Source organism: Globicephala melas, chromosome 20 (genome assembly GCF_963455315.2).
Source record: "Globicephala melas chromosome 20, mGloMel1.2, whole genome shotgun sequence".
Classification (NCBI taxonomy): Eukaryota; Metazoa; Chordata; class Mammalia; order Artiodactyla; family Delphinidae; genus Globicephala; species Globicephala melas.
In genome coordinates, this window is record NC_083333.1 from 53,596,440 (window position 1) to 53,621,122 (window position 24,683).

The 24,683-nt window shown below is 41.0% G+C and overlaps 1 protein-coding gene across 1 annotated transcript in view; it reads right to left on the reverse strand.

The window, feature by feature from the left end:
- Positions 1 to 21,524, reverse strand: part of LOC115866305 (phosphatidylcholine transfer protein) — a 34,873-nt gene extending 13,349 nt beyond the window's left edge. The window contains exons 1-2 of the mRNA XM_030881628.3: positions 21,290 to 21,524; positions 7,641 to 7,758 (exon numbers count right to left, since the gene is read on the reverse strand). Coding sequence (XP_030737488.1) covers positions 7,641 to 7,758; positions 21,290 to 21,430 — 259 coding nt within the window. The 5' untranslated portion in view covers positions 21,431 to 21,524. The remainder of the gene's footprint in view (positions 1 to 7,640; positions 7,759 to 21,289) is intronic.
- Between the last annotated feature and the right edge of the window lie 3,159 nt (positions 21,525 to 24,683).

The following is a 24,683-nucleotide window of genomic DNA, read 5'->3' on the forward strand; positions in this document are numbered from 1 at the left end:
TGGAGATAGGAAATCTTCCAGAAAAAGAATTCAGAATAATGATAGTGAAGATGATCCAGGACCTCGGAAAAAGAATGGAGGCAAAGATCGAGAAGATGCAAGAAATGTTTAACAAAGACTTAGAAGAATTAAAGAACAAACACCTAGAAGATTTAAAGAACAAACAAACAGAGATGAACAATACAATAACTGAAATGAAAAATACTCTAGAAGGAGTCAATAGCAGAATAACTGAGGCAGAATAACAGATAAGTGACCAGGAAGACAGAATGGTGGAATTCACTGCCACAGAACAGAATAAAGAAAAAAGAATCAAAAGAAATGAAGACAGCCTAATAACCTCTGGGACAACATTAAATGCAACAACATTACATTATAGCGGTCCCAGAAGGAGAAGAGACAGAGAAAGGACCCAAGAAAATGTATGAAAAGATTACAGTCAAAAACTTCCTTAACATGGGAAAGGAAATAGCCACCAAAGTCCAGGAAGCACAGAGTCCCAGGCAGGATAAGCCCAAGGAAAAACACGTCGAGACACATAGTAATCAAATTGACAAAAATTAAAGACAAAGAAAAATTGTTGAAAGCACCAAGGGAAAAATGACAAATAACATACAAGGGAACACCCATAAGGTTAAGAGCTGATTTCTCAGCAGAAACTCTACAAGCCAGAGGGAGTGGCATGATATATTTAAAGTGATGAAAAGGAGGAACCTACAACCAAGATTACTCTACCCAGCAAGGATCACATTCACATTTGATGGAGAAATCAAAAGCTTTACAAACACGTGAAAGCTAAGAGAATTCAGCACCACCAAACAAGCTCTACCACAAACGCTAAAGGAACTTCTCTAAGAGGGAAACACAAGAGAAGAAAAGGACCTACAAAAACAAACCAATAACAATTAAGAAAATGGTAATAGGAACATACATATCGATAATTACCTTAAACGTGAATGGATTAAATGCTCCAATCAGAAGACACAGGCTTGCTGAATGGATACAAAAACAAGACCTATATATATGCTGTCTATAAGAGACCCACTTCAGACCTTGGGACACATACAGACAGAAAGTGAGGGGATGGAAAAAGATATTCCATGCAAATGGAAATCAAAAGAAAGCTGGAATAGCAATACTCATATCAGATAAAATAGACTTTAAAATAAAGAATGTTACAAGAGACAAGGAAGGACATTACATAATGATCAACGGATCAATCTAAAAGAAGATATAACAATTATAAATATATATGCACCCAACATAGGAGCACCTCAATACATAAGGCAACTGCTAACAGCTATAAAAGAGGATATCGACAGTAACACAATAATAGTGGGGGACTTTAACACCTCACTTAAACCAATGGACAGATCATCCAAACAGAAAATTAATAAGGAAAAAAACACAAGCTTTAAATGACGCAATAGACCAGATAGATTTAACTGGTATTTATAGGATATTCCATACAAAAACAGAAGATTACACTTTCTTCTCAAGTGCACACGGAACATTTTCCAGGATAGATCACATCTTGGGTCACAAATCAAGCCTCAGTAAATTTAGAAACTGAAATCATATCAAGCATCTTTTCGGACCACAACACTGTGAGATTAGAAATCAATTACAGGGAAAAAAACATAAAAAAACACAAACACATGGAGGTTAAACAATACGCGACTAAATAACCAAGAGATCACTGAGGAAATCAAAGAGGAAATCAAAAAATATCTGGAAACAAATTACAACAAAAAAACGATGATCCAAAACCAATGGGATGCAGCAAAAGCAGTTCTAAGAGGGAAGTTTCTAGCAATACAAGCCTACCATAGGAAACAAGAAAAATCTCAAATGAACAATCTAACCTTACATCTAAAGGAACTTGAGAAAGAAGAACAAACAAAACCCAAAGTTAGCAGAAGGAAAGAAATCATAAAGATCAGAGCAGAAATAAATGAAATAGAAACAAAGAAAACAATAGTAAAGATCAATAAAACTAAAAGCTGGTTCTTTGAGAAGATACATGAAATTGATAAACCATTAACCAGACTCATCAGGAAAAAGAGGGAGAGGACTCAAATCAATAAAATTAGAAATGAAAAAGGAGCAGTTACAACAGACACCGCAGAAATACAAAGCATCCTAAGAGACTACTACAAGCAACTCTATGCCAATAAAATGGACAACCTGGAAGAAATGGACAAATTCTTAGAAAATTATAACCTTCCAAGACTGAACCAGGAAGAAATAGAAAATATGAACAGACCAAACACAAGTAATGATATTGAAACTGTGATTAAAAATCTTGCAACAAACAAAAGTCCAGGACCAGATGGCTTCACAGGCAAATTCTATCAAATATTTAGAAAAGAGATAACACCTATCCTTCTCAAACTCTTACAAAATATAACAGAGGGAGGAACACTCCCACACTCATTCTAGGAGGCCACCATCACCCTGATACCAAAACCAGACAAATATATGCAAAAAGAGAAAATTACACACCAATATCACTGATGAACATAGATGCAAAAATCCTCAACAAAATTCTAGCAAACAGAATCCAACAACACATTCAAAGGATCACACACCATGGTCAAGTGGGATTTATCCCAGGGATGCAAGGATTCTTCAATATATGCAAATCAATCAACGTGATACACCATATTAACAAACTGAAGAATAAAAACCATATGATCATCTCAATAGATGCAGAAAAAGCTTTTGACAAACTTCAATGCCCATTTATGATCAAAACTCTCCAGAAAGTGGGCAAAGAGCAAACTTAGCTCAACATAATAAACGCCACATACGACAAAACCCACAGCAAACATCATTTTCAATGGTGAAAAACTGAAAGCATTTCCTCTAAGATCAGGAACAAGACAAGGATGTCCACTCTCACCACTATGATTCAAGATAGTTTTGGAAGTCCTAGCCACAGCAATCAGAGAGGAAAAAGAAATAAAACGAATCCAAATCAGAAAAGAAGTAAAACTGTCACTGTTTGCAGATGACATGATACGATATGTAGAGAATCCTAAAGATGCCACCAGAAAACTACAAGAGCTAATCAATGAATTTCGTAAAGTTGCAGGATACAAAATTAATGCACAGAAGTCTCTTGCATTCCTATACACTAATGATGAAAAATGTGAAAGAGAAATTAAGGAAACACTCCCATTTATCTTTGCAACAAAAAGAATAAAATACCTAGGAATAACCTACCTAGGGAGACAAAAGACCTATATGCAGAAAACTACAAGACACTGATGAAAGAAGTTAAAGATGATACAAACAGATGGAGAGATATACCATGTTCTTGGATTGGAAGAATCAATATTGTGAAAATGACTATACTACTCAAAGCAATCTACAGATTCAGTGCAATCCCTATCAAATTACCAATGGCATTTTTTACAAAACTAGAAAAAAAAGTCTTAAAATTTGTATGGAGAGACAAAAGACCATGAATAGCCAAAGCAGTCTTGAGGGAAAAAAACGGAGGTGGAGGAATCAGACTCCCTGACTTCAGACTACATTACAAAGCTACAGTCATCAAGATAATATGGTACTGGCACAAAAACACAAATACAGATCAATGGAACAGTATAGAAAGCCCAGAAATAAACCCATGCACCTATAGTTACTTAATCTATGACAAAGGAGGCAAGGATATAAAATGGAGAAAAGACAGTCTCTTCAATAAGTGGTGCTGGGAAAACTGGACAGCTACATGTAAAAGAATGAAATTAGAACATTCTTTAACACCATACACAAAAATAAACTCAAAATGGATTAGAGACATAAATGTAAGACCGGACGCTATAAAATTCTTAGAGGAAAACATAGGAAGAACACTCTTTGACATAAATCACAGCAAGATCTTTTTTGATCCACCTCCTAGAGTAATGGGAATAAAAACAAAAATAAACAAATTGGTCCTAATGAAACTTAAAAGCTTTTGCACAGCAAAGGAAACTACAAACAAGACAAAAAGACAACCCTCAGAATGGGAGAAAATATTTGCAAATGAATTAATGGACATAGGATTAATCTCCAAAATATATAAACAGCTCATGCAGCTAAATATTAGAAAAACAAACAACCCAATCAAAAAAATGGGAAGAAGACCTAAATAGACATTTCTCCAAAGAAGGCATACAGATGGCCAAGAAGCACATGAAAAGCTGCTCAACATCACTAATTATTAGAGAAATGTAAATCAAAACTACAATGAGGTATCACCTCACACCAGTTAGAATGGGCATCATCAGAAAATCTACAAACAACAAATGCTGGAGAGGGTGTGGAGAAAAGGGAATCCTCTTGCACTATTGGTGGGATTGTAAATTGATACAGCCACTATGGAGAACAGCATGGAGGTTCCTTAAAAAACTAAAAATAGAATTACCATATGACCCAACAATCCCACTACTGGGCATATACCCACAGAAAACCATAATTCAAAAAGACACAAGCACCTCAATGTTCACTGCAGCACTATTTACAATAGCCAGGTCATGGAAGCAACCTAAATGCCCATTGACAGGCGAATGGATACAGAAGATGTGGTACATATATACAATGGAATATTACTCAGCCATAAAAAGGAACAAAATTGGGTCATTTGTAGAGACGTGGATGGATCTAGAGACTGTCATACAGAGTGAAGTAAGTCAGAAAGAGAAAAACAAATATCGTATGTTAATGCATATATGTGGAACCTAGAAAAATAGTACAGATGAACTGGTTTGCAGGGCAGAAATAGAGACACAGATGGAGAGAACAAATGTGTGGGCACCAAGGGGGGAAACCGATCGGGTGGGGGGGTGGTGTGATGAATTGGGAGATTGGGATTGACATGTATACACTAATATGTATAAAATGGATAAGTAGTAAGGACCTGCTGTATAAAAAAATAAATAAAATAAAATTCAAAAATTCAGAAGAAATTAAAAAAAACAAGAAGCTTTGATATGATGATCCTGTAGGGATGCTAAACCACTCACTCATAAGGCACAGAATTCTAGAAAAAAGTCAGGTTTACTGCCACTGAAAGTCTGCTGCCCAGGGGCAGAGTCTAGTAGATATAAAAACAGAGTAAAAATAAAAGAACTCAGCAAAAATTGTTCATCATATAGCACAAACAACACTCTCAAAAAAATGCAGTGAAATAAAATTCGGCATTAAAAAATAAATTTTCAGGTTTAAAAATCAGGGAAACCGGGCTTCCCTGGTGGTGCAGTGGTTGAGAGTCCGCCTGGCGATGCAGGGGACACGGGTTCGTGCCCCGGTCCGGGAAGATCCCACATGCTGCGGAATGGCTAGGCCCGTGAGCCATGGCCGCTGAGCCTGCGCGTCCGGAGCCTGTGCTCCGCAACGGGAGAGGCTGCAACAGTGAGAGGCCCGCGTACTGCAAAAAAAAACAAAAAACAAAAAACAAAATCAGGGAAACCACCAGATGTCACTAGAGTAGCAAATGTTTTACTGTTGTGTCCTTACGCACACCACCCTTTAGATTTCTTGACATATTACAGGTGTCCTGGGACTGAGCGACCTAGTCTTGTGTGTTCAATTGGGAAACAAAGTTTCCAGAGAGGGCGGTGTCCTTTCTAAACAGCTAGAAAGTTGCTTAACTGTGCTAATCCTAACTTTCTTTCCTCTCTCCTATGTTGCTTTATACCACAGCTACAGGGACCAAATCTCCTTAATATCCACCATGCATATAGTGCATATAGCATCAGCTCTTGCACGGAGATAGCAAAGGAATACTATGAAGTGCACAGCCTCTGTCCGCAAGCTGTGCAGGAAGCTTCTAACTAACCGTTTAGAGAAGGCGCTACACCAAGGCTGCTGAAGGAACCAAGAGAGTCCCTTGAGGAGATACTAACTGTGGCAATGTGTTAATTAATTTAGCTTTTGAAAAAATGAAATCTATTAGAAGCAGACCATGGGGTAAAGAGCTTGCCAGCCCACTGGTACAGGAGGCTGAAGATGCCCTTGAAAGGAAGGGAAGGAGCAGACATCTGTTGCTTTGCCTGCTCAGCTTTGGCTCTCCTCTTCTTGGACCAGCATCTCATTCTCCTTTTTCTCCTTCACTATGCGGTTTAAGCAGAACTGACTCGGCGTTAATTATAGGGGTGTGATATTGAGCCAGACATGGCCAAGGTGATTAGTTTAGGGAAGGCATGTGTGGACAGAGTCTTGGCTTGCCACTCTAGCAACTTTAGGCCAAAAAGTGTTTTTTTAAAGGCTCTCATGCAGTTTACAGAAGATCTAGGAGGACCACAGTTAGGTTAGAACCTCAGGATGGCTCCAGAGAAGCCAAACTACTGCTGTCTCTGGACTGTACTCCATAGTGTGGACTGCTGATGCCAAGTACCGCACATCAGACGCTCTTCCAATGTCTACAGCACACGACTGAACAATGTCTGCTAGAGAGATGGACAGAGAACTTGTGGCTTCTCCCTTGAATAAGTGGCATCACAATTTCCCCTAGATAGGAAGGCTATTTGATAGCACTAAGTGACCCAAAACCATGATAAATGTCCCCAGGAAGTAAGTATATGATCCATATTGAGGTTATGAGAGCCAACCCTGGGACTCTGGCTGCATCAGTAGGAACGTTCCTATTCCTCTGGAGTTATGTACATGGTTAGAATGTAAGCCTGCAACCCCTGGTGGCAACTTTGCCATGACATAAGAATCTGCCTGAGAATGAGATCAACACAGAAGAAAACACAGTCAAGCTGGAGATATAAAGTATTGGATGTAGCTGACCTGGAAGCCAGACACCTATGCACTTTTCATCCATGAACAACAACAACAACAAAAAAAAACGCTTTCTCCTTTTCTTACACTGGCATTTGTTAGTGCTTGGTTACTTGCAACTAAGATTCCTGACCACAGCAAGGGTATGTCAGGGTTTCTGTGTCCCTGGGCTAGCTGCTGCGTATCTACCCCGCTGTGACTTGGATGGCAGAGGCCACTCCCCATTCTAAGTGGCAGGAAGAGCCCCTATGTAATGCTTCTCATAACTCTCCCTCACTTCTAGTGAAAATCTAAGAAGTGTAGCGAGGTGGCCAGCCTAGGCCCCTGGGGCTCTGGACCCTCCTCCCACCCTAGTTCCAGATTCTGCTACCCCAGCAACTCAATAGCACCCAACTGCTCACAATTTTTTAATATTTCATGTTGTTTCATGCCTTCCTCACTTTACTCATGCTATTCCTAGACCTCAAATGCCCTTTAACCACTCACTCCCTCACCCTCTCACCTCTTCACATATAGGTATTCTTGCCATTTATAAAACTCTGATTCAACCTCTAAAACAAAGCTTGGGTACCACCTCCTCCAAGAAGCTTTCCATGACCACCTAGGTTTATGAGATGACAACGAACTTATAATAAGAACAAAGCAGCCCTCAGAGCAAATTGGAGAGTGACTCTAATAGTATGCAAGGAGCAAATCCTAAGATTAGCAAAGTCACATTTTAACCTAGAACTTTAAGACATACATGCCAAAATTAAAAATGAAACATAATATAGTAAAAATTAAACCTTTTGCTTACTGCTGGCTAGAATAAATAACATTAGATTCTACTTTCTAACTGGTTTTGTTAAATTGTAAGTGTCACTCACCTTTAACATATTGGTCCCACTGTTTTCTGTAGTCTAAGTCCATATAGACATCTGCAAGTAGATCCGGTGAGCAATCCTCCAGAAAGCCAAAGACCTTATACTCATACACTCCAGTCTGCTATAGAAACAACAGAACAGATAGAAACAACTTATTGATTCTCAGGTTGAGATTACACAGCATATGAAAAACAGCTGTTCATGCAGCACCATTATTGAGCACCTCCTCTTGGTCTTAGTGAAACAACAGTGAAAAAGCAGATGAGGAACCTGCTCTCATGGGTCTTATATTTGGCCTTAGGCATTGGAGGTGGTGACAGCTATATGCTATCCAGGTAATTTAAGTAGGATAAAAGAGGGTTATGTGATAAATGGTGTCTAGTTTTGGTGGGCTGGTGGTGCGTCCTATATCATTGGGTGTTCAGGAAATGTCTCTATGAGGGATTTATCAGAACGGTTTCTTCTAAATATTAGAAGGATCCAGCCATGGGAAGATGAGGAAAGCCCACTTCTGGTTGGGAGGGGGCCCGATGGTTTGCCTTACTCACAGAACAGAAAGTCAGGGGGTCCAGAGAACTGTGATGGGGGAGAGTGGTAAGGGCTGAGGTCAGAGAGGTAGTAGAGGCCATGCCCAAAGGGCTTTGTAAACCAGGGTAAAGGGGTGAAAATATTTTTATAACTGCTCTGGAAAACCAACAAATAATTTTAAATATGGGAATGACTTTAAATAGGGGATGACTTTTAAAAGATGATTCTTGCTTCTTGGTAGAAAACAGATCATAAGGGAGCAAGGAGATGGGTTAGAACAGCGGTCCCCAACTTTTTTGGCACTAGGGACCGGTTTCGTGGAAGACAATTTTTCCACGGACCAGGGTGGAGGATGGTTTCGGGATGATTCAAGTGCATTACATTTATTGTGTACTTTATTTCTATTATTATTACATTGCAATATTTAATGAAATAATTATATAATTCACCCTAATGCAGAATCAGTGAGAGCCATGAGCTTGTTTTTACTTGCCATTCACTGATAGGGTTTTGAAATGAGTCTGCAAGCAATTGATTTATTTTGGTCTCTGTGTAGTCAAACCTCTCTGCTAATGATAATCTGTATTTGCAGCCACTCCCCAGCACTAGCATCAAGGCCTCAGCTCCACCTCAGATCATCAGGCATTAGATTCTCATGAGAAGCACGCAACCTAGATCCCTCATGTGAGCAATGCACAGTAGGGTTTGCGCTCCTATGGGATTCTAACGCCACTGCTGATCTGACAGAAGGTGGAGCTCAGGCGGTAATGCGAGCGATGGGGAGTGGCTGTAAATACAGATGAAGCTTCGCTCGCTCACATGCCACTCACCTCCTGCTGTGCAGTGCGGTTCCTAACAGGCCACAGACCAGCACCAGTCCGTGGCCCGGGGATTGGGGACCCCTGAGTTAGAAGACCAGTGCAATGGTCCAGAAAAGAGATGATGATGATTAGACAGGAAGGTAACAACAGTGATGGGGAGAAGTCAGTGATTTAGGGACACATTTTGGAAGTGATGTTAACAGGAATTGCTGACAGACTGGCCGTGGGGACAGAGAAAACAAAGAGTTGAGGATAATTCTTATAACACTTGCTTAAACAACCAGGTAGATGGAAGATCCATTTTCTAAGACAGAGAAAACTTGCAGAGGAGGTGATCTGTGGGCTGCAGGGTAACCAAGAGTTCTACCTTGAGCACGTTGAGTTTGAGAGGCTTATTAAACATCCATGTAGGGGTATCATATAGGTAGCTAGCATTCAGGGTTCAGACTACTGTTTTAGATATCCATGGGGCGTAATGAAACCCAACACATTGTTTTACCAATTCCAAGACAGAATTTTTCTATAAGTGACTTTTTTTTAAGTCTTTATTGAATTTGTTAACAATGCTGCTTCTGTTTTATGTTTTGGGGTTTTCGCCACAAGGTATGTGGAATCTTAGCTCCCCAACCAGGGACTGAACCCTCACCCACTGCATTGGAAGGTGAAGTCTTAACCACTGGACTGACAGGGAAGTCCCTGTAAAAGACTTGTGTATAAAAGAATGAAAAGGGGGCAACACACCAGCCTCAAATCATACTAGTCCCTTTTATTCAGTAAAAGACCATATCTAGATTCCTAAGTACAAGAGACTTTCCTTGTTTTCATGTTAAGCCATATTCTGTGAGGTTCTGGGCTGGCGTTGGTGACACTACACGCTTCACTCTCCGTACAATGGCAGCTAACAATTCCTGAACCTCACCTTGTCTAAAGGCTCTATTGTTAAAATTAAATCAATGCCTCTTAATTTCAGTGCAAAAGCAAACAAACAAACAAAAATGAAGCTTTTATATGTATTCATATTTCCACGTGCTAACGCAATCTGATTGGCTAATCAAACACGAATGAACCCATCTTCTTAAACACCGTTCCAGGGACTTACCTGAGGTCAAGGGGTAAACATGGGAAATCTTTCTAGAGATCCTGAGGCTTCAATTGTCTCCTGACTCAGGTGGCATAACTCAGGGATAAGCATAACCCAGTTTAGGAATCTCAGATGTATATGAAAGTACCTGGCAGGATATGGAAGGTAAAATTGAAACTGAATTCATAAGGATGTTTCAGTTCCAAAAGTATGTGGCTTTATACCAAGGGTTTCCAACCAGCAAATGACAAACTGGTAGGTCTGACCTCCTTATATGCTGTACCATGGATGCCCCATAGGAAAGGCAGGACTCAAGAGAAACATCTCCTTCCCCTCCTGTCCCCTCCCCTCAAGTTCACAGATGGAAAGATAGTGAGGTATTGTACACACCACACATCTACACCCACACACATTTTAATGTCTTAGGAGAGGGACAATTTGCTTCTGTTCAGGAGTAGTGGGTCCCCATTTTCTACACATACTAAGCAAAAGGGATAATTATGTATAGAGATAATGATCTCTCCAACTCCACATGAGCTACCTTTGGTTATCTGGATGAATTAAGACAGTTTTCTAGAACTGGTTCCCATCCATCTGAATATAGTTTCAGCCCTAGTAACCTCAGTCTTGTACATATCACAGAAAAGAAAAACAGAAAGCTCTCTAGGAAGAGAAAAATAGAAAGATGGGATTAACCTGAATACAAAAGAATGAACTATTGGGACAACTTCCTTTAAACACTTCCTTCGTGGCAGAACTGAGAAATGCCAGAACTCCAGAGGACAAAGTGCTTTGTGACACCTTTTCTAGTCTATCAATAAAAGGTTCTTTTCAGGCTCTGAGCAACCCCACCCAAATTCTTGGATCAAAGCACTTTTTCACCCCTTATTTCTTTCAAAAGAGGGTCTCAGCAAAGATACTCACATTTTCATTATATCTTTTACAAAATAAAGTGAATTTTTTATAATTATAGAAATAATTCATATTCATTAAGGAAAATGAGAAAATGCCAAAAATAATAAAGAAAATTAAAATGACGTGAAATTCCATAATCCACAAGTACCTATTGGTAATATTTGACATGTTTTTTGAGTAAATAAATACTTCTACGTGTTATAAAATGGGAGTAAGATGGATAAACAACTTGTATTCCTATTTTTAACTATATTAATTTGAAACTATGGAGCAATAACAACTAATTTAATTATTCTTGTAAGTTATTTCTGTTTCCATATATTTTCACAATTATGAGCATTGCTGGAAAAATGATTCTGTATGGACAAACTTGGTTCATAATTCTAACATTTTCACAAGGAAAGCAAATTCTTCCTTAGAGATAAATTTTAGGGTAAAGAACATTAACATTTTAATGCTCTTTTTACTTTTTCTAAACTTTAAGAAAAATTTTTACCTATTTATACTCTCACCAGTAGCAAAGAAGCATCTTCTCAGGATTAGGTACCATTGTTTGTACAAACAATTTAATAGAAAAAGGACATAAACCTTAGTTTTATTTGGGCAATGTTTCTAGTATTGCCCACATAAAACTTCAGTATTTAGTCTCTTTCCAATTAGAGATATAATTATTGTACAATATTTGTTGCAGATATGTTTCCAAACATACTAACATTTCAATAAATGACTCCAAACAAGTTTACTGAAGAGGTTCTTGGCTTTTCCTGAAGGTCCTCCAGAAAATCACTTCTAAGAAAGGCTCATTTTTTTTTTATCTAAAGTAAAACACACTGCATGATTTTCTAATGCTCCCTTTATAGGATATTTAATTTCCTATACTTGACATGGTAAAGGAATTATTCAATGGTAGAGAATCAGTCAATATCATGTGTAGAATATAATTCCCAGAAGAAACAGAAGATTCATTATAGCATATACTCTCTTTCTTACTAAGAGAACCCCTATGGCCATGTGCACAGCTAAAAACTTTCCTGGTCTCCTATACACGTAGAGGTTAATAGCCATAAGACACCTCCCTCTTGTTTTGAATATGTATATGATTCTGGAGCTGCAGCAGCTATTTTGTGACCAAAAGACAACAAACATGAGAAAGCAGAGTGAAAATATTCAGAGTTTTATTAACGTCGTTGATCAGCTAAACCAATGCCAGCAACTGCTGACCTCTGAACTACTTGTTAGGTGAGAAAAACCCCTCTTTGCTTAAGTCTTTGTTAATCCAGTTTTCTGTTACTTGCAGCTAAAAGCAATCCTAATTATTACAAGTAGTTCTTACTGAGAATTGTACTTGAGTTCTGTCATCCCAGCAAACAGTAGAGGTTAAGAAAATCTCCCACTCTTTGGGTTCCAGAAAACAGCTTATCACAAAAGAACCACCTTTCCCCTCATGACTTAGATGAGACTCACATACATGCCCCTTGTTTACCTGTCACAAGGCCAGACATAGAGCCTCTAAATTCCCTTTCATTGCCCTGTAAATGATTAGCTAAACTGCTTATTCCACTGATCAATTGGAACAAAATACTTGCTAACCAAGCTAGTTAAGTACCTCTCCTTCCTCCAGACCCTAAACTTTGGCCCAGCCTCAGCCTGAGTCAGCATCCAGCACCTCCTGAGAACAGACTGGCCTCAGGGTAAGATATTCTCTGTTCTCTTCTCCAGTCAGGCCACCTTCATCTCACTTGCCCATACATGGCTTCTAGCCTTGCTGACTTCTCTCTATAAAAGAAAGACCTTTCTGCCTCACTTCTGAGATACTCGTGGATCTTATGGTCAAAGTATTCTCCCTACTGCAATAACCCCCAACCCTAAGTCCAGGTTTGTTTTTTCTTTAACATTATTTTAAGTAGAAAAGTAGACTGACAAAACAGTACAAGCAAATATGACTATGTGTAAAACATTAAAATAGTACAGAAATACATAAGCATTACTAAAATGAATTGTCAAGGAAGAGAAGAGATAATGGACACTATTAATGGACATTAACTTGAAGCATATTTAATTTTGCACAGATATCTGAAACTTCACACACACTATCATAGAAAGTTCCACATCCTTCCACTATGTAACTCAGAAAAAATTTATGGACCCACTATGTTCTTGGCCCTGAGAAAACAATCAGGCATAGTCTTATACTTGGTTTTTCAGCTTGGAATGTATTTCCTTTGGTGATCTGTCAGCAGTCACTGCAACAATCATGTATTATGCATTTGAAGTCTTCCAATCACTCGGACCTGCTGTAAGTTCTTTCAATAACACTAGCATTTGTTTCTCTAAACACAGTGCAGTTTTCAGTTTTATATTCATTATGTCATATAATCTCAACATAGCCCTGTGGTATCAATAGGGGCATTGGTGTCATCTCCACCTTTACATGAGGAAATGAAGCTCAAAAACGCTACATTAGTTGCCTGAGTCCTACAGTTAACACTTGGGACAGCCAGAAAGAGGGCGACACCAGCCCCTTCTTCTTCCCACAAAGTCTTCTAATTTAGCTCTATTCTCTCTGCACATTTGCTTCAAGCCACTGTTCTAAATGACAAGCTAATAATTTCAGTAAAGACAACACAAGCTCTTAGAGCTGGAAGGGGCCTTAGACCCTTATGGAAAAGGTGACAGTGACTCGCCAAGAGTCAACTGATGACTCTTGGTGGCAAAGCGTGGATGGGAAACTGTCCCTTCCAGTCCCCAAGCCAGTGTTCCTGCACCAGACCACCCAGGATGGACCTTCCACTGAGATGTTCCCATGAGTCCTTCAGCCTGGTGTGTTTGTCCAATAGGCCTTCAACAGCCAGAAGAGGTATTTTTTAGATGCTGCTTCTGGGGGATTGAGACAAGGAAAAAGAAAAAGGCAGGAATGGAGAAAGGATAAATATTATCACTTTCAATGAGCTAGGGCTGTGGTGTTTTTCCATATAGTATTTCAGAGTCATCTCAAAACTCCCGTGCCAGGAAATACAGCATGGTATTTATAGAATGGGCTTGGAGTCACAACCCAGGTATGGTCTAAGCTCTTCCACCTACTAGCCTTGCTTTCCTCAGCTGCAAAGTGGGTCTAATAAGAGTTTCTTCCTAGGGGAATGATTATGAGGATTAAATTAGATAATCCATCTAAAGCTCTTACTGTGGTGCCCAGTATGTAGTAAGTACTTAGTAAGTACTAATAAGGTAGGTGTAATAATGATCTCCTTTTTCCAGATTAAAGAACTGATAATTTAGAAAATGTAATGCACATTCTACAGGAACTAACATCTATGCAGCACCTGCTGTAAGCTGGGCACTGTACTTGGAGATTAATACTCATAATAACCCTATGAAATAAGCATCTCATTATCTCTATCAGTGAAGAAGCGGAAGCGGTGTGGAGGCACGCTTTAGCAATTTGCTACTGTCATAACTAATTTTTGAGATGTTCTGTTATTCTGGCTTACTAGTCTAAAAATCAAGCTGTTACATTTCTTACCAATTGTAATTCAAATGCATTTTTTAAAAATTTCAATTTTTTAAATTGCATTTATAGAGTTAAAATATTTTGAGAAACATTGCTGCCAATAGTTCACTTATTTGTCCTAAGCAGAATAAATTCTGTAGCGCTAATGTGTTTACATCTGAGAAATGTCAAAAGGTCATAATGTTTGTGTTTGACATTTGCAATTCCCACACAGGAGTAATCCCACAGAGGAGTAATCCCCACTGTCCCTAAACCCTGACACTTCACCTGCAGAAAGGCATCACTCATTCTCTTCAATTATGGTGTTTTTCCACATTTACATCACTAAACTACAAGACAGCCTTGGTGAATCACATCTCTCTAATCCTATAAATGCACCCTCAAGTGTGCACTGAATTTTCTTTGCCTCTCATAGAAGAGCTCATTTCCATTCCTCAGGCCCTAGGACACCTCTCCAATCTACCACTGTGGAAACTGTCCAACTCCAGCCCTGTGTGGCAAGTAACAGGCTCACAAGGTATGAAAAATAAGCATTTTTCACCAACAAGAATCACTCCTAATGGCAGATGTCAAAGCTGTAGCTGCCACTGGGCAGTGTGTATGAAGAAGACTGTATGAAGAAAGACAGCTGACTAAATCAGATTCAATATTTGAGGTCTCTCCAAGAACACATGGCATGTTTAATCCTGAAGGACTGCAGACAGCTAGGTAAGATAACACTGATAGCTTGTTGAGTACTTACTGAATACCAGGCCCTGGGCTGAGTGCATTACAGGGGTCATCCCACTTAAGCTACGCAATGAAAATATGAGGTGTGGACCATTGGTAAACTCATTTTACAGACAACAAAACTGAGGTTTAAAGAAGTTCTGAGAAATTCCTGGAAAAGTTAAGTCTGTAGAGACAGGAAGTAGCTTGGTGATTGTCTGAGATTGGGAATGGGAACAGGGGATGACTGCAATTGGGCAGGAGGTTTCTTTGGGGGTAACACACATGTTCTAAAATTAGGCTTGGGGAAGGCTGCATGACTCCATAAATTTACTAAAAATCAGTGAACTGTACACTTAAAATGAATAAATTTTGTGGTACTTAAATGATACCTCAAAAAAGCTATTAAAATAAAAACAAAAGGTTATGAAACCCACCCAAGGTCACACAACTAATGAACTTGAAGTTCATTAGTTGTAGTGGGATAACTGAGGACATGGAAAGGAGACGTGACCCATGAACCCCCCCCCCCCAGCAAACTGGGGGCTGGCAAATAAGCCAGAACTGCAAACAGTCCTGATTGCTTTGAGCCCCCCCACCCCCCCCCCGGGCAAACCGGGGGCATGCGAATAAGCCAGAGTTGTGAACAGTTCTGAATGCTTCGAGCGCCCCCCCCGGCAAACCGGGGGCCTGCAAAAGAAGCATTGAGTGCTTTGGGCACTGATCCATGAGATGTCCTCAGTATAATCAGAGTGGTGGGAACGCAAGGAGATGTCCTTATGCTACTTCAGTATAATCAAAATAATGGTGGGAATGCTGCTTTTGCGCTCAAGGACGAAGCACGGCAGGTGCTCACGAAAGCCAATTATTGCTTGTATAATTAATAAAGACATAGGTTGCTGCTTTGGCACTTCTGAAATTTTAAGAAAACAAGTCTTAAAGTGTAAATCTAGATAATGCTTTAATAAAAGTTACCACAGCAAGACAGACGGCGCTGTTTTGCCTGAGCGAGCGGCAGCCCTCTAACTGCTGTGCTTTGGCACAATTCATCTCGTGTGATGAGCTTACTTTCGGCCCTGTCCTAAGAAACTACAACATTAGTTGCAACAGAACCTGGACTTGAAGTCAGCGATGTGACCGCAGAGTTCAAAGTCTATGATCCTGCCTCAAATAGTCACTGACCTCTCCCAACATGTAATTAGATAAATTAATAAGCCCTCAGGGTGCATATAGCATTAGGGTGACCATATAATTTATCATTCCAACCAGAACACTTTTGAGTGAGAGAGGTGTTATAAAATTTTTCACCAGGACAAGTGCGAACCAGGTCTGTGGTGGGTATATCAGGACATAGATCACCCTTGGTATATCTCACAACCAAACACCATTCAATTTACAAGGTGCTTCAAAATGTATCCTCTCATTGGATCCCTGTACAAATTTGGCAGGACAGGAATTATCTCCAGCTTGTAGACTGGGAAGCAGAGACCCAGCTAGGGTCTTAGGTTCGTAAATCCTGAAGTGACAGAGCAATTAGGCATCAAAACCGTACATTAGACCAGGGTTGCTAAATCTGTCATGCTGGCTATTTTTCACAGTCCACAAGCTAAAAATGGTTTTTACATTTTTAAGTGGTTATATAAGTCAATACATAATTACCTCTATTTTGTCTCAGCCTGTAAAGCCTAAAATATTTTCTATTTGGCTCTTTACATAAAAAAATTCACAGTCCCTGCTTGAGACCATTGCCACCACCACTTCTAAAACATACACCCCAGGAAAACTCTGAATTACTAGAGTTGTACTGCAATTCCACATGCAAGAGAGAAATCTTTGTGTCATAAGCCCCAAATGTACTATATTTTATTTTGAATCACATGGCGGTTTACCATCTAAGCTCAGACCACCCGTCAAAGTAAATCTGCCAATCTTGAGCACACCATACAAAAGAAACACCAAAAAGTCTTAAATAAATCATATTCAAACTCAGAAAACCAAAGAGAAAAAGAAAATCTTGAAAGATGCTGTAGCAGGAGGGATGGGGGAGCACTTTACCTACAGAGGAATGCAGATGAGAATTACAACAGACATCTCCTGAGAATCCACCCTGCAAAAAGAGGGTGGAGTGAAATATATAATATTTTGAAAGAAATAAGTTACTGACTAGAATTCTATATCCATTGAAACTGTCCTTCAAGAGTGAAGAAGAAATAAAAACTTTTTCAGACAAATAAAAACTGAGGGGGCTTCCCTGGTGGCACAGTGGTTGAGAGTCCGCCTGCCAATGCAGGGGACACGGGTTCGTGCCCCGGTCCGGGAAGATCCCACGTGCCGCGGAGTGGCTGGGCCCGTGAGCCATGGCCGCAGAGCCTGCGCGTCCGGAGCCTGTGCTCCGCAACGGGAGAGGCCACAGCAGTGAGAGGCCTGCGTACCGCAAAAAAAAAAAAAAAAACACTGAGGGAGTTCATCAGTAGCAGACCTCCTCTGGAAGGAATGTTAAAAGAAGCTTTTCAGGCAGAAGAAAATGGTATAGGTCAGGCGCTCAGATCTACATAGCAAAAAAAGTGTCTGTTTTATTGTCTTAAAGCTTCTGGAAGGCATGAACTTTGTCTTACTCATCAAGCATCACCAGGGCTTAGCAAAATGCAGGCACACAATAGGTCCTGAAAACTGCTTGAATGGGTCATGAACCAATATTTTAGAGGTTTCTTCTCACTAGGACACATTCAAACAGCCCAAAGGCAGCTGTGGAGCACAAAGTTCGACTTATACCTGGAGACGGAAGAGGGGGATCCTACTCATCTCTCCCCCTTCATTCCCCCAAATCTAAATCTTGGGACCAGCATCTTCATACTGCCTCATACCACACCCTCATCCTGAGAGACAAGTGAGGAGAAGGAGAACTGAGGCTCTGACATGTCCATCCAGTTGTATGCTCAGGAAAGATGAAATAGGAGAGAGACAGAGACAGAGAAAGAGACAGACAGAGAGAGACAGAGACAGAGGGAGAGTTAGCCTCGATCAGCGGCAGGAAGTAGAAGGAGGCAACACATGGTGTTCAGCTTTAAGACATGGTGGCCCTGCCCAGGAGTAAATATGGCTCTGTAAGTGTCCTGGGTGCAACAACTGTTCCATCAATCCCACTGGTACCTACTCCTCCATTAAGAGAGAGGCAGAAGGGTGGGAGAAGGGAGCAGAAGAGTCCTATCATCCGGAAGTAAAGAAGCCCATGATGCAAACTGGATTATAATCCCACCTGGGGAATGGGAGTGGAAGCTTCTCATCCATCGAGGTAAATCTGTTCTCATGGCAGTTAAATCTCTGCTTCCCTCCAAAAGGCCAAACTTTCTCTCAGTCCAGCCTGTCTAACCACAGAGTTTTCTCAGTAAATCCAGGCTCTCAGTATTTTAGAAGGTCAACAATATAGGAAAGAACAGTTCCTAGGAGAGTACTGTCTGCTCCTTACCAAACTCATTGATTAGAAGACCTATGAGAGGACAAAGGCAGTCCCTTCTCACAGTGCCAGACACTTGGTTTAAAAACATTAAGAAGTCAAGCGCTCAGCCAGATCTTTTCAGTCCAATGCTTTCTTGGTCTAAATCAATGATGTGAGCCTCTGCACACCAGTTTCACACCATCTATTGGCAGTTCACAATGTCTACTGGCATGGTAACCAGCCTAAAGCTCCAGCGAGATCTGACTGCAGATCCCTGGGCAAGCATTTGTAAGTAACCCACGGCCTTTCTCCCCAGGGGAGCTTCTCAACACTGTTCAGGGGACCACATTCACTCCCAAGTGACCACTAATTTAAAAATCAGGGAGAGTGAGTCTTAAAGTGGGCATTGCTTTTGTCTTAAGATACTCCTTTTTCTCACCCTTACCTTTTAGTTCCCACTGCTTCTCATCTCTAGGGCCCTCTCCTGTCTCTCAATGTCAGAACCCCCTTGAGCACCATGCAAGATGCTCCCCATATATCAGTGGTTCTCAAAGTATGGTCTGTGGACCAGGAGCTTCAGCATCACTTGGCAACTGGTTAAAAAGAAAGAAAGAAAGAGAAAAGAAAGAAAGAAAGGAAAGGAAGAAAGAAAGAGGAAGGGCTTGTACCCAACACAACAGGGCCTCTTGACATTTAATACAGATGGAGATCAAGGTGGCCCTGCATCCTAGCTATTGAGGCTCAAGGGCACAGCTCTGGGAATCGTACAGCCTCCAACTTCCGAAACTTCTCCGGAAGACTTGTCAATGTACCATGACTGCCCTCACACCCAGAACAGGTGGAAATAAGACTTACAGTTGGTAGGGATAGGAACTATTCTGAATACCACTCACATCCTCCCCACAGGAGGGAGATGGGACCTGCTACATAACAATACACAATGGAAACAATACATAATACAATGCCAGTCACTCTGTCTCAGCTCAGGCAGTGGATGCTGTGCGATAAAAGGCACAAAATCAAAAGAGCACAAGCCTTTGGGGAGAGGTGAGGGGAGCAGTCAGGGTTGACTGGAGGACAGGAGGGGTATGGACAAGTCATGGGAGGTAAAGCTGGAAATGTGAGTTGGGACCAGCCTAGTACCACGTGCACAGCCCACCTGGCAGCACTTGCCCTCTTTCAGAGTCAGTGTAGGAGCATATTTACAGCACAGGTCTGGAGCTAGATAGCTGAGTTCCAATCCCAGTCTGAGTCTTGAGCAATCAACTTAACCTTTCCACATATCCATTACCAAATTGGTAAAAAGGTGATAGTCAAAGTACCTTACGTATACATACATAGGAACTTACAACATGGGGTTGATGTGAGGATTAAGTCAATGCCTGCAAAGCACTTAAACAGTGCCTGGAGCCTAAGAAAGCATGCAGTGTGTTAGCTATTACCGTAGGTATTATTATTGTTAATTCTACAATCAACAGGGCCACTGGATGGAGACTGATAAGATCACAACCTCTCCTTCAGGTGCTTGATTGGACTGCAGTGTGTAGGATGGAAGGGATCAGAAAGGTGGAAGGCCAAGAAGCTAGTTTGGAGGTCACTGCAATTCTAGGTAAGAGGTGTCACTCAGAGTAGCAAAGGTAAAGGAAAGAAAGGGAAGGGAAATGGACCAGACATCAGATACATCTGAGCAGTGAACTGACAACACTTGGCAAATGACTGGGCATGGCTGGTGTGGAAAATGAAATGGTCAGAAGATAAAAGGATGTTGTCTGAAAACATGTCCATTTTTGCACCAAGGTAACTGCTGAAATGACACTAAGATATTAATTCTGCCTGCTCTTCACTAAGCTTCCTGTTCATCCTGTTGTACCCAGTGACCCTGGTACTCACAGACATTCAGAGCTTCTCTCTTCTCTAACACTCTAATCTTCTGATCCTCTGCGAGGAAACCTCAACTTCACTTACCTTGTCTAAAGGTGACTTTTAAGCTACTTGCCATGCAGCTACCCGCACACAGAGCAACTGATGACTGGCCATCATTCCACCTGGCTCCAAAAGCCTCCAGGCAGGCCCCCAACTCCATTCCTCCTACCCTTTTAATCTTTCTCTCGGGAGGCTTCAGACAAGTTAGTAAGTCCAATTTACAAGGAAGTGGGGAGCATCCAAACGGAGCAAGTCAGTAAAATGACTAGAGATGACAGTAGGTCCCTTCTCAGCAACACTCCTGTCCCCACACGTATCACCCTGCACATCCACTCTCTGAAAAGTCCAGTCTTTTTTCTACCTGTATTCAATCCTAAAATACTTCCCACCACACGGACACCACTGGCATCCACCCGGGAGCGGGGCTCCACGTCCCTTGCCGGCAAGTGCATGGAGCTAAGAATTAGCAGACCCACCTTTTAACTCTATCAGTTAAGTTGTAACAAACGACTTGCCCTGTCGGGCCTCAGACCTGAGCCTAAATTCTGATGACCTCCCCACTCCCCGCGACCAGCAGGGGGCAAAGTCGGCGGGAGGCACCCCCAGAGCTAGCTCCTCTAGGTTCCAGAAGGCCCGCGAGGTCCGCACTTCCGGCTACAGCCCCGCACTCTCCGCGGGCAGGGGAACCCCGTAAGCTGTCGCCCCGTGCTCCTCCAGCGGGTCTACAGCTACCTGGTCCAGCAGCCGGTAGATGCTGATACCGAAGGTCTCCACCAGCAGCTCCCAGTCGGCCCCGGAAAGTGCGGGCTGCTGAAGCTCAGCGAAGACTTCCCGGAACTGCTCCTCAGAGAAGCCGCCGGCCCCAAGGTCCATCCTTCCGCAGTAGCTGCTTCTCAACCTGCAGGGAAGGCTAAGGACAGGCTAGGTTCGTGTTCGGGGGCGGGGCGAGAGGGTGGCCCAGCGTAACTGGCAGGGAACTGAAAAGTGATTGGGGGAAGGCGGGACTTGGGAGGAAGAGGCGAAGAGGAGGCGGGGCCAGTGAGGGGCAGGCCTAGAGAATGTTTCCGCAGTGCGAGAGCTGCGGAAGGACGGGAAAGAAGGAAGAGTGGAGAAACTTTGGACTTGATCTGGGGAAAGCTGGAGAGGCTAGGAAATGGGGAGGCTTCTAGACAGAAGAGAAAAGGAAGACACTAATGTCATCTCAGAAGCATCTCTTCCCCAACACCATACCCACCAAACCTGCTTGGCTGTCTCTCCTTTACCTTCTCTGAAGAAGGCTAGGGAAGGTGTCTGAGTGGTTCGGTAGATATGGAGGTAAGATGGACAGAGCAGAAATGCTTGAAAATCTCAGGGGTCAGATGCTAGAACAATATTACATTCGTTCTGTTACGCACTTTAAAACATTTTTCTGAGACGAGGTCCATGGGATTCCCCAGAAGGCCAAAGGGTCCATCTCACAAAAAGGATTAAGAAACCTACTCCATAATGGTATTTTGCTCCCTGGATGGTGGAAGATGATCTAAAAAGGTATCCTGGTGTCCACCCGAGATTTCTGCTGGTTGCATAATTTTGATCTTTTGCAACTCAAAGACCTTTTTCTTCCCTCAAGTCCCTTTGATGTTGCTATATTTCTTACCACCAGGCTGCATTTTGGTTTGGATAAAGTAGACAGCTTAAACATTAATCAGTGTAACAGTACATGGGTGCCAGTAAACTCTGGCAACCCATGTTTCCTAATCTTTGAAATGGGGTAAAATTGTACAACCAGTTAGAATTGAAGAGGTAACTACATAAAATAAACATAGAACATGTTTGCGCAGTGCCTATCAAAGTAAATGTTCATTAAAATGTCCACGTGTTTTACATTTATATATTGAAATGTTTCTCCTTCTGTACTTGAAAGAAAGCCTTGAAGTTGATGGAAAACTCTGCATTTATGCCAGTTTGCAAGAAGAGAAAATGATTAGACTTGGCAGCATAGGTAAATTACTGCTGTATTCAGTTCAAGGCTGGTTCTGTTCTGTTTTATGAGGATGGGAGGAGGGATGGGGTAGTTCCCTACACTAAATGCACAAGAGGTTAGAGACTCTTAAGACTCTTAAGTTTGGTCCTCTTTATAAAAAAATATTTAAACTAAAGTTTAATTGCTTAAAAAAAGGAATTTCTTCAAAAACCATTGACTATGAAGTATTTTCGTATATCATCAAGGAATTCCATTTTAAAGGTGGACTTTGATGAGGCTGCAGCTTTATCACTTTATAGCAATTGATTAATGAAGACAAGCATGAGAGTATAAATGGCATTATGAAAGATATAAGGCAGGAAGTTTAAATTGTGTTTATTACATGTGTTTAAACGTGTGCTTACCTACTAAACTCAGAAGGTAAAATGTATATACATTTGGGTATGTTGATATTTACAACCATGCTTATTTTATTAGAGCTAATGAAGGAAGGAATCATATTAGGAAATAATTTTTATTTTGTGGCAAAAATCTGGAAAAGGGTTGGAAGGGTGTCCAGAAAGACCTGTTCTCCTTTAGGACTTGTCTATTATAATAGGCCAGCCTCTTTCCTTTGTGAAAAACACTCTTTAGAGGAACTTCCAGCAACATGGCAGGTGAGGAATAATATATTTGGGGCTTCCTAAAATCCCAACAAACAAACGTTCTAAGGGCTGGGGTTGTGGTTCTAGTACTCACACGTGGACTAAAGATGTGCTGGGCCATAGCTGGTGGGAAGCTGGACCAGGGACTTCTTCAAGGAGCCTGGATCCCCTAAGAGCTGCCCCTTCCATTCCAATGAAACCAGAAAATCCCCAACCTGTAGACCATGGAGCCCTCAAGGAAACTCATGCTTTTCCCAGAAGCCTTAGGTAGAAAGAAACAAAAAGGCAACTGGAAGAAACCACACCCCAAGCCTAAGCCAGAGATGGAATTTAAATTTACATTACGTGCAACTGAACGGGAGCCACAAGGAGATTAACACAAAGGAACATTGAAACGCCTGGGACCCTGCGAGAATCAAAACCGGTGACACTTTCACAGCTAGGACATGTGCAATTATCCAAGAGAAAACAACACCCACAAGAAGATGCATGTACAAAAAGTGAGTTACAAAGACCTGAGGGAACAGCTCTCCATGTCAGAGAGTTAGCAGATATGCAAACAAGATTATCGGAACCAAAGAACCACAGATAACAGATCAATATGAGAGTAATTATTCAACATGTATTTGTGATAATATAAGAGGTAAAAGAAGGTCTAGAAAATAGAACACTAATAAAAAGATAAATGAATGTGAAAAAGAAACAAAAGAAGCAAACCACCTTTTACAAATAAAAACTATTAACAGTCACTACAATTAGAAATGTAAAAGAGGAGGTAAAGTAGTTGTCCTACCACAGTTCAAGAGGGAAATAAGAAGGTGGCTATGAGGAAATTCTCCAGAAAGCAACACAGAGATATAAAGAAATGGAAAACATGAAAGATTAACTAAGAGACATGAAGGACACATTGAAAAGGTAAAACATTTATGACTGGAGTTCCACAAGAAGAGAACAGAGAGGTTAAGAGGTGAGGTGTATGGGTGGGGAGATAGATAGATAAATGGACATATGGAAACAAAGAGAAACTAAAATTCTAAACAGCAAAAAACATAAACAGGGGAGGACAAGGTCAGAGTTTTCTTTAGAAAGTGGGTAAGAGATATTGATTAATTGTCTTCTGTGCATGCTAAAATTTAATGGAATAAATTCTCAAAAGGCAACAATAAGAAAGCAAGCAAACAAATAAAAATGGGCAAAAGATTTAAACAGACATTTCACCAAGAATATATACTGATGGCAATAAGAACATGAAAAGATACTCAACATCATTCATCATCAGGGTAATATGAATTAAAATCACATATGAGATATAAATACGCACCTTTTAGAGAGCTGAAATTAAAAAGATTGACCAAAGTAAGTGTTGGCAAGGATGTGGAAGAAATAGAACTCTCCTGCATTGCTGATGGGAATGGAAATGGGACAAACACTGTGGAAAACTGACAATTTCTTTAAAAGTTAAACATACACAGGAGGGGGAAGGGTAAGCTGGGACGAAGTGAGAGAGTAGCACTGACAT